The 11,394-nt window shown below is 46.9% G+C and overlaps 1 protein-coding gene across 1 annotated transcript; it reads left to right on the forward strand.

The window, feature by feature from the left end:
* The first annotated feature begins 7,361 nt into the window (after window positions 1–7,361).
* Window positions 7,362–8,787, forward strand: LOC310671308 (actin, cytoplasmic-like). Its single transcript, XM_083427045.1, has one exon. It carries the CDS (start codon window positions 7,503–7,505, stop codon window positions 8,700–8,702), a length of 1,200 nt encoding a protein of 399 aa, XP_083283171.1. The 5' UTR covers window positions 7,362–7,502; the 3' UTR covers window positions 8,703–8,787.
* The last annotated feature ends 2,607 nt before the right edge of the window (window positions 8,788–11,394 follow it).

Genomic DNA, 11,394 nt, shown 5'->3' on the forward strand with positions numbered 1-11,394 from the left:
CCTGTGCAAATGGTCTGTGTCCATGTTCTGACTAAGAGAGTTACTTCTTGCATCAATCATGGCTCAGTTCACAAAGGCAGAGTCTTCAGCAGGACGATTATTGATAAAAGCACCTTCCACAGCAGCTCTTGATATATTTGCATTTGTACGCTTTTTGAACTCTTCCCCCCCCCCCTTTTCTCCCCTCACCTTATCAGACAGCAGCTGCCTGGCTGCATGTGGAATCTAAGAACACATTCATAGAGCAAATCCTTTGGGATGGAGCTCTTAAGCGGGCAGGCACATGAAATGCAATTGTGACTCGGATACTTGAACTGACCCAGTTTCACCTAAAGAAAAATCCCCCACAGAGCAAGGAGAGAAAAGCTGAATCAGACTCTTGTCAAATAGTTCCTATTAAAAGGTGCTAATTCAGCAGCAAAGCCATGCTGCCTGTCCTCTGGAGACAAGCATTCTCAAAAACACACACACACATCTATAGGAGGGAGTAGAGAGGGGGGCATTCAAGAAAAAAAAAGCCACTTTTAGGCTCCATTCAAATTCTTGGAGCAGGTGGGAGCAGAGTCAGCCATGCGAGTTCAGGAGGTAGGTGCAGCAAAGCAGGAACATTTTTAGACCAGGATTTCAGAAACCCAAAGCACTTGCAAATGAAACTGTAAAGAACACCTGAGGCTTCTGTGTTCGTTTGCTTCTGAGGGTGTCTCTGATCACAGCTCAGTCTGAACTGAAGAACTACTTACCCACTGCACTCAGTAGCATTTCATCTCCCCCTGTGTTCCTGAAAGTGGCCAGCCCCACACATGCGGGACACCCAGGAACCCACCCACTATCATTACCCCCTCCCCAAAGTTTCTGTCAGTCAGGGATTCACTGTTTAAACTGGAGGCATTTAGACATGAGGAGGAGATCCAGCTTATCTGAGGTGCTGAGGTGCTTCCAACATTGCAGGGGAGGCTGTCCTGCAAGTGCGGCCTATTGTTCTCAGCAGCTGCTGCTGCCAACATGCTTCTCACCCAAGGATTGCTTTCATTTAAGTCCTGCCAGTCACCCCGAGTGGCTCTGCCAAGAGACCTCAGCTTCTGGCTCCGACTCCAGACAGGAATGGATGTAGACTGCTGCTAGCAGGCTACTGGACTGAACATTTCAGAGTACATACTGAAATATATGCAGCAGCAGAAGATCTCAGTGTGGGCTGTTCAGTGTCACAGTCTCTAGCCTCATCTGAACACGGAACAAACTATGCTCAAGGCTTTACACCTGGTTCCCTGACTCCAGACGACACAAGTCAAAACTGCAGTACACATCTGGCTCAAGATTTCCAAAAGATCACCCTATTTGTTCCCTGGTCCCTAGACTGAATCAGTGCCTCAAAAAAATATCAGAGCTTAGCTCCCAGTAAGGAAGAACTATCAGTGGTGGATCTGCACAGGACTGCGGGCCATCTAACATTGCTATAGCCTCTTGGGAAGAAAGCATCATGTAGACGCACCCTCATTCATTCCTATCTCAGCAGCAGTAAGAATTGTCCCAGAAAAAAGGAAATGTTCAGGAAGCATCACTACATCAGTTGCACTAGCTGAAGCTTGTTGCGCAACCAGGAGTATTAGGGCTACAGCAATCAGTTGAGCAGTCAAGCACCAGGACCATGCTTTCTTCCTGCACTGCTAACACAACTAGTACACCACTCAGGGACTTTAAATTAGGGCTACACTGAATTCCTTCCCAAGTCTCTTAGCCAGCAAACTTCACTGGACACTGGACACACGCTGAATCACCACATAGCAAACAGCCCTTCCAAGTCAGTCCACAATTTCCCCATCCTCTTGCCATGTAAACAAACTTCTCTCTCTTTCTCAGTACCACAAGTGAGGCCCGAATTGCCTCACAGAAGGGTGTGCCCCTTGCAGAGGTGTGTGAATTCCTCTCCATGTTTCCCACAAATAGCTGTCCCCTTTTTTCTATGAATTCGTTTTTTTCTCCCTTGTACCTTCGACAAACTGTGACTGAACTGAGACTTCCTGGCTTGAAGCAAGTGGTGGGTGGGTGAGGGTGAGGTGACAGAGCAAATTTCAGAGTCACATGCATGAGCAGAAATGACATTTCAAGATCACACATCCCAAGAGTGCTAGGACACTTGCCCACCCAGAGAACAAGAGGCGAAACGCCTAGGAATCTCAAACCAGTCACAGCAGTGAAGACATTTCAAACACAAGCAGTCAAGGTCCCCAAGATTCAAAGTGTTATTCCCTGAATAAATGAAAAGAGGGGACAGATGCCAGGAAAATGTCACTGGCCATCAGAGACACCAGGGGCACACTAAGGAAAGGACGTGCAGATCCTACTTTTCTGTCTCAGATCGTCATGTGGGCAAAGCACATCAAAACCCACCAGAAACCAGCTAGTGCTTAAGGATGGGGGAGGGCGGGCGCAATTGATTAATTAAGATATTGCATATTTCTTGCTACTTCTTTTAAAAAAGGTCCCTAATTTCAGATTCTGGTGGACCCAACATCTGGCCAACATCAATCAAACAGTTACTTGGGTTCCCCAATGAAGAGAGACACTAAAGTGTAAAGTGTGCATAACAATCTATATATTAGTGAAAATAACTTAGAAAAATGCATTATATAAAGAAAAACCGCTTTGCAAAAATGTATATAAAGGTAAAGGTAAAGAACCCCTGACAGTTAAGTCCAGTTGCAGACGACTCTGGGGTTGCGGTGTTCATCTTGCTTTACAGGCCGAGGAAGCTGGCGTTTGTCCACAGACAGTTTTTCCGGGTCATGTGGCCAGCATGACTAAGCCGCTTCTGGCAAAACCAGAGCAGCACACGGAAATGCCGTTTACCTTACCGCCGGAGCAGTGGCTATTTATCTACAGTGGTACCTCGGATTAAGTACTTAATTCATTCTGGAGGTCCATTCTTAACCTGAAACTGTTCTTAACCTGAAGCACCACTTTAGCTAATAGGGCCTCCAGCTGCCACTGCGCCGCCAGAACATGATTTCTGTTCTCATCCTGAAGCAAATTTCTTAACCCAAGGTACTATTTCTGGGTTAGTGGAGTCTGTAACCTGAAGCATATGTAACCCGAGGTACCACTGTACTTGCACTTTGACGTGCTTTCGAACTGCTAGATTGGCAGGAGCTGGGACCGAGCAACGGGAGCTCACCCTGTTGCAGGAATTCGAACCGCCGACCTTTTGATCAGCAAGCCCAAGATGCTCAGTGGTTTAGAGCACAGCGCCACCCATGTCCCGTAAAAATGTGTATATATATATGACAAAACTGCACACCACAAAATGTGTGTATTCGGGAAGGCTTGCACTAAAATGCAGATGAGAACTTTGGAAAACAAATTGCAGACTAATGTGGAAATGAGAAACCCAAGGGGACAGATTCAATCATCTCTAGCCGAGCTTCTTCCGCCTTTCACCCTCTGGCGATTCAATTCAAGCACTGTGCATGGCCTGGAGGCTTCCCATACTAGCCCCAGCAGCTCCTGACATGCTGCTGCAACTCCTATTCTTTACTGGGAAAATCAGAGTCTTTTGTGCTCTCCCTTTGTTATGCTTGCACTAAGATGAAGCAGCAGTAACTCTGCTCCCTCTGACCCTTACAAAAATCATAGGATAAGAGACTAAAGTAACATAAAGGAAAAGGTAATAGGCAGAGATTACAAAATACAAACATTTTTCTTCGTGCAGAAATACCCATATAGTGCTGTGTTCAAATGGAAAGTCTTGCGGAGGCATTGCAGGGAAGATCCTGCTGCCCATGGAACTCTTTCTCATTTTCGAATATATGAATATGAATGCATTTTGCCTAGTAAATGCATTTTCCCAAGCATCACACCATACTATTTGGTGCTGTTTTCACAAATATTCATATTCATATTTTTATTTCATAAAAAAATTCACGCTTTTCGATCGTAAGGGGGGAGGGGGAACCCCTCAAAGCAGTTTACAAAAGATAAAAGAGTGAAATCAAGAAAAATAAAATCACAACCATACTTTAAAACATACAAATTTAAAGTACTAAAACACATTAAAATCATCTCAACTTTCTAAGCATCTGTGTAGGCTTATTATTTTATTTCATAAAATTTATTTTTGTATGCCTACATTTCTGTTATATTTGCATTTCAGGGTTGGCAAGCTGCAGTGTAAAATTCAAAGCAGATCCCCAGACAGGTAATGAGTAGAATTCTGATGCTGAGAAATTTACCTGGCACATCTCCTCGATCAAAGATAGAAGGACCATCCATTGACCCTCCATCTTGCAGGTACACATTAACCGACACACAATTCTTGACAGTAAAGTGGAACATGGAGTGAGTTATTGAAAATTGCCTTGGAACACACCTAAACGGTCCAGTATTAGTCACAGGCATCCACGTCATTGCAACTCTTTTAACATTGGAGCCACAGATGTTTTTAGAAGTAGACAGCAGCATGTCACAGCTGCAGGATGCCACTGCGGATGGACTTACACAATATGGTTTTTAATGTCAATTAATATCACATTGTCCTGGCATTGCATCATCCCTGCATCTTGCACATGTAACAAGCACTCTGATGAAGCAGTGTGGGTGGGGAGAAGGGATGCTGCTGGGTCATCCACAATTCGGTTTCATGTCAACCCACTGATGGTGAGATGCTCTGAATCTTACCCTGAACAGGTCTTGATGTTTGATGCCCATCAGATATGCATCAGAATTCGCCCTGACTTAGTATACATAGTAAATCTAGCATGGTGAATTCAATCGCTATTCCTGCCCCCCGGCTCTGCCAGCAGTGCGAATGGCCTGCCTGCATTGCTATGGATCTCCCAGGCTCACCCTCTGGCTCTGGAATTAACTGCATTAATGACAAAGCTGGCTGGATGCAGGGAAAACAGAGTTGCTTCTCTGCCAGTCAGAAGGAATTAAGCAGACATGGGCAGATTAGCCACACAGGATTTTTTTTTTTTTTTAAGAGTGAGACAGTTCCCTGTGGCCAGAGGAGAAAGAACTACTTTAGCAAGGGAAAGTCAATTGTTCCTGCCATTTATCAGAAGGCTCCTTCTGAACCTTTGCCTCTCTCTCAAGCGGCTGAGCAAGGAGACTGTGCCCTTAGGACAATCATACACCCCTTTTCCCAAGCGGGTAGTAGGTGGGGACAGGGACTAGCCAAGGCTAAAGATCTAAGGCCATTCCTTCCATAAATGCACACACTGGGAACAAGAGATTAATGCTACACATGTCTACTGAGAAATGTAACACATTGAGTTCAGTGAAGCTTACTCCCAGGTGAGTGAGGATAATAGGATCAGATGAAACCCCAGCACAAGAACGTAAGAAGAGCCTGCTGGACCAGGCCAAAGACCCATCTAGTCCATCACCCTGTCCTCACAATGGCCAGCAAGTTGTCAAGGGGACCTCTCACACTAAAATGCAGATCAGGGGCTCTGGAAGGAGAGGAATAGGAAATGCTTTTGCTCCACTATGACAAGAATCTACCAGTCATGATTACTCATGCCATTAGAATAGAGCCTACTGCGAAGACTGTGTGTTGGTCAGCATGCACTGATCTACACACATAAAACAAATTCACGCACAGGCGTCTTCCAAAAACCCATCCCAAACCCCAAAACGTCCCATGGCAATCGGCAAATAGTAACGGGGGCAGGACTGTGAAATCCTGAAGCCCCTAGTCATGAACCGGCACATGGGCGATGGATATAGATTCAGTCGTTCTGACTCAAGGAATGAGGCAGTTGAGCAGCTCGGCAGCTGTATCCATGACTGAGCAGCCCTATTTAGGATCCACTCTGCTCACTCCGAAAAGAGGGAAGGGGCTAGAAATATAATCTGCCTCCCTTTCCCCCTGACTGGATTACCGTGCCCAGTGGGGTCACCAACCAGCGGTCGTAAAAGATAATTGAACTTTGGAACATGGAATATACGGACTTTGTCGGATAACACAAACAGTCACTTATGGACTCACTTTTGAGAACCGTGTTTATGGAAGACTCGGCTATGAGTGATTTCCAAAGAAGAAGAAGATGACAAGAAGGACCTGAGCAAAATAGCACGCTCCCTCCCTCGTGATTCCTTGCAACTGGTACACAGAGCCTTAATATCTCTGACAGAGGAGGCAGACCAGATAGCCATCATAGAAATATATGAGCATAGAGTGGAAGTGTTCTGGCTTCTAAAGGTTTCCTGCAGTTTCTACAGTGTCATGGGCCCCAAAGGAAACATCTGACTGGGAGTAAGAACCAGGATGCTGAGTAGAGGAGCTTCCTGACATTCCACCAGAGATCTCTACTCTCAAGTCTTTCTGTGGAGAACTGGTGCTCTAACTGAACAATGTGCCCATTCTTTCAGGAGCGTCAACAGAAAATGAAACCCTTCATGTTTGCCATGGAGTTGGGGACATTCAGTCCCCTGTGCACCAGCGAGAATTGCATGTGCCCATCAACACTCACTTAAATTACTAATCCAGTCTGTGCTGCATCCTTTTACATCGCATTTGCAGCTCCCGCCTCTGCCAAGCTCATTCGGGGAACGCTTTTCCAGTCCTGATCAGGCAGCTAAATCCAAAGGGGGGAATCTTTTGTTCTGTCTTTTATTCGGGGGGGGGGGGGGTTTGAGGCCAGAGGTAAAAGAGAGCAGAGTTCACAGCAATTCAAGATGGCATAGTTCTCCTTCTGCCTCTGTGTGACTCCATCTCCTTCCCTTTCCCTCTGAGCGACTTTATCTGGAAAGAACATTGCAAAATCATTGCAGGAGGTTTTGGGGTCCTCACCAGACCCCAATGGACGAATAGTGCACTATTAGTCCCATACCTAAAATTCAGACCCAAAAAGGGGAGGGGGAAGGCACAGTCAGGGTATAATAAAAGCAGCTGACATGAACTTCAGATTGAGAAGGCACAGAAGATTATTGCACACACCACAACTGAATCAAACGTCAGTTTAGGCAACAAGTTCCTTAGCCAACATGTGTTTGCTTTTGTCATTCTGTGAAGTTTGCTGTGTCAGTAGAGCAGGAAACTCTTAATCTCAGGGTTGTGGGTTCGAGCCCCACAATGGGCAAAATATTTTTGCATTGCAGGGGGTGGACTAGATGATTCTCATGGTCCCTTCCAACTCTACAATTCTATGATTCTATGAAATAATTGATGAGGATAAACCCATTAAATATCACACGGTGTCTAGAGTGGATGTCAATCATGGAAACCATAGACGTATGTCAAGTATTGTGGTAAGGTCTCAGTGGGTGTCAGTTCAGTTTCATTTCAATATCTTTATTAGAATGAAAGCAGTTTCATCTCATTCCTCATTCTTATGATGTCATTCTGCTGTGGCCACATCACAGGTGATTGTTATGGCAACATGGTGCCTGCCTTCTGTACTGATGGGAAGATTCTTTCTTTCCCTCTGAGGCAGTTGGGCCACTGTCTGGTCTTGTGATAGCATCAGGACAAAGGGACATAGCCTCTGAAAGATCCCATCACAATGCACTACTCTAAGAAGTCCAAGAGTCCTGGCCCTGTAGGGCACAGACCGAGCTCAAAGGGCCTCCCGTCAGACTCTTCATCATGCCCATCAGACAAGTACAAGGACTATGCTGCCGTTGTTATAGACACAGGCACTGGATACACCAAGAGCGGCCTGGCTGGGGATGAGAAGCCAAGATCCATTGTGCCAAGTGTTGTGGGGGTGCCAAGGTACAGGACCAAGGAAAGCCCATTGTACTACATTGGGAAGGGCATCCCACAGCGGCGTGCAGAGGTGAGCACACACCAGGTAATGACCCATGGTGTCGTGACAGATTGGGATGCCCTAGAGATGCTGTGGCACCATGTCTTCTACACAGAGCTCAGCGTGTGCCCTGAAGAGCTCGCTGTGCTGGTCACTGATTCCCCCATGTCCCCAACGACTAACCGTGAGAAAATGGCGGAGCTGCTCTTTGAGAACTTTGAGGTGCCAGCCATGTTTGTGGCTCATCAGTCCCTTTTGTCGGTGTATTCCTACGGCCGGACAGGCGGGCTGGTGATTGGCTCTGGCTATGGGACATCCTACACCGCTCCTGTCCATGATGGCTACATTTTACCTCATGCCACCTACCGACTGGACATAGCAGGCAATGCCCTGACGGAATACCTGGCCAAGCTGATGGGAGAATCTGGGAACCCTTTCCATAAGGATGAAATGGAGGTGGTATGTCAGATCAAGGAGAAGTGCTGCTATATCCCGGAGGAATATGAGGCTGAACTGAACGCTGATGAGAAGAAATACCTCATGGACTACACCCTCCCTGACAGGCAGGTTATCTCCATCGGCAGTGAGCGCTTCCGCTGCTCAGAGATCCTCTTCAATCCGACCATGCTGGGCTTCCCAGAGGTGGGGCTTCATGTCCAAGCTATAACCAGCATCAGGAAATGCAAGCCAGAGCGACAAGCGGACCTGCTTGCCAATGTGCTGCTGGCTGGTGGAACTACCATGCTTCGTGGCTTTTCCGAGAGGATTAAGAAGGAACTGCAGAAGATGGAGCCATCCCAAAAGGTGGGCATCCTGGCTTCCCCCAACCGCACCTTCTCTGCCTGGTTGGGTGGCTCCATTGTGGCGTCGCTCAACTCTTTCCAGAACGTGTGGATCGACCGGCAGGCCTACAATGAGAAGGGGTCCTTCATTGTCCACCGGCACTGCTTCTGATCAAGGCGGTGGCATGCCAGGCTTGGCAAGGGCATGTGTCAAAGGGAAAATCTCCTCTACAACATGCTGTTTTTTTAGCATAGCACTACTGAGTCAGTTCTGTCACCACTATTAGAGATGGGGAAGAGCAAAGGGAGTTTGTAGGGATCTACAAAAAATCTAAGAAGAGGTGGGGAGGGGGAGGGAGGGAGAGAGTGGAAAGGTTGAACTGAATAATGGATCCTTTTAAAAAATGTGATTTGTTACAGGTAAAGCCTATCAAAAAAAGCAGTGCAAGATATGTGTGCCATATTTCTCACATGCACACAAGTATGAACTGTCTCATAGGCAGACCTACACACCTGCACATCTTTCATTAGATCAATTCTTGGCTACTAGCCATGAGGGCTATGTTCTACCTGGTCAATCACTGTGAGAACAAGATATTGGTCAAGGTGAGCCTTTTCCTCTGAACCAGCAGAGCTGTTCTTATGTTCTTACATTTGTGCTGGCAGAACTCACCCACCACCATTTGCAGTTCTTACCGTAGCTTTCTCCCAAATCTGCGAACGGTTACCCATCTTTAGAGATTGTTCCTCCCCCTCACACATTTCCGCCCACTGTCCAAGGAGAGCGCAACCTGTAAAACTGCTCATACATTGAGGTCGATCAAGACTGTGAGGTGAGGAGCTTGGGTCCAGGGAAATAAATGAAAACATAGCCATTGCTGACCGTATGTGGCTCCTGCTAAATGATTACTGCTCCTGCTAAAGAATGCCACTGGAACAGAAGAGTTTATCAGAACAGGGCTTTTAGTCCTTTAGCAAGGCTAGTTAGTCAGAATCTCTGCTAAGGCCAAAGGACACAAGTACAGAATCCTGTGCTGTTTACTGTGACAAAAGGTGGCCTTATCTGCAAATCATGGGGGAGAGGCTTCAAGGTTGGTGTAGTGAAGGATGGGGTGAGTGGCGGTGGATAGAGGAGGCATTGTCCAAATCCTCTGGGCCACAAGTAGAGCCCTGCAGGATCAAACCCATGGCTTATCTCACCCAGCATCCTGCTTTCCAGAGTTGCCAGTTGCTGCCTATGGAAAGCTCACAGGCAGGGCAAGATGGCCCTTACTTGCAGATGTTCTCCAGAAACTGGTACCCAGGGACCAGCTGCCTCTTATCTCAGGGGTAAACCTATACATCTTCCTCTTTGCATGTATTTCTCTCATTTAATATTTGCACCCCTAAGCAATGGGAGAGTGAAGAGACATTTACAGCTATCTCATAAACCAGAGATTGTGTTGCCATAGACCAGCTATTTGGCAGGGAGCATCTTTTTTTAGGGCTGGAGGTAGCGCAGCCCCTTTTCTCTTCCATCCTCTCTGGGGATCCTATGCCAGGAACTTCAGAGATGGTCTTTCTCCTGAAAGAACTGGGAACTAATTCTGTTTCTTTTGCCCTGTCTCCATGACAATCTATGTAATTACCGCTGGTGGACTATTTGTTGCCATGGCAAATTTAAATGCACACTGATCCTTGTGTGTGTTATGCTATGAGTCATTGGCTGAGCTGCCACCCAGCAGGGTCTGTGAACATACTAGCTCTTCACTTTGCTCCAGAAGGAAAGAGGCTGATCAGCTGTGGCGGATCACATGGGGTGGCCTGGCTGTGCTAAAGTTAACACCAAGTGAGGCATCCCAGCACCCTCAGCCTCTCCTATAGGCTCCTTGCAGAATGAGATTCTCCATCCACAAGACCAGTGAGTTGGCTTGCCACCCTCTCTTCCAAATATCCCCACCGTGATCTGGCTTACTTGCCAGCTGAAAAGTACCTGCAAATGCATCGGGTACTGAGAGTTTGGCCCCCTTTGTTTCCCTTCCAGTGAGAGTCAGACGTGATTGACAGTCCAAAAATGGATAGTTCACAAGCAGGCAGCAAAGTTGTTGAGAAAGGAAGCTGCCCAGGAACAACATGCCAGGATGAAAAAGTGCAGATGGTTCTAGTGTCAAAAACTGTTCCATTAAAAATAAGTGGTGATTTTCAAACCTGAGGAATTAAGTACTCTTGGTGTGTCGGGGGGTATATGTCCTGTAATGATTGCTGCCATCCATTGCATCACTTTGATGCCCACTCTCCCATTTTCCATTATGGCAGCCCTGCTTCCTTTCCCAGCCAGAAAAGTTGGTGGGAGGAAGAAACAGACGAAAAAAGAGGCATGGGCAGGTAGTAACTAAACCCAAAGGAGCCCTGCTTACCCCTCAGAATAGGCTTCCTCAACCTCGGCCCTCCAGTTGTTTTTGGCCTACAACTCCCATGATCCCTAGCTAGCAGGACCAGTGGTCAGAGGTGATGGGAATTGTGGTCTCAAAACATCTGGAGGCCCAAGGTTGAGGAAGCCTGCCTCAGAATGACCAGGATCTGAGTTCAGATGTTGTTGTTGTTTAGTCATTTAGTCGTGTCCGACTCTTCGTGACCCCATGGACCAGAGCACGCTAGGCACTCCTGTCTTCCATTGCCTCCCGCAGTTTGGTCAAACTCATGCTGGTAGCTTCGAGAACACTGTCCAACCATCTAGTCCTCTGTCATCCCCTTCTCCTTGTGCCCTCCATCTTTCCCAACATCTTTTCCTGGGAGTCTTCTCTTCTCACTGAGCTCAGATGAGTGTTGTTAATTGAGTTCTCTCTCATGTTGATGCCACACTTGGGAATTAGCAAGTATGCCCT

The sequence above is a fragment of the Podarcis tiliguerta genome (genome assembly GCF_965153285.1).
Source record: "Podarcis tiliguerta genome assembly, chromosome: 2".
NCBI classification, from domain to species: domain Eukaryota; kingdom Metazoa; phylum Chordata; class Lepidosauria; order Squamata; family Lacertidae; genus Podarcis; species Podarcis tiliguerta.

Coding starts and splice junctions, on each gene's coding strand:
- LOC310671308 (XM_083427045.1), top strand. CDS start 7,503: ATGCACTACTCTAAGAAGTCCAAGAGTCCTGGCCCTGTAGGGCACAGA.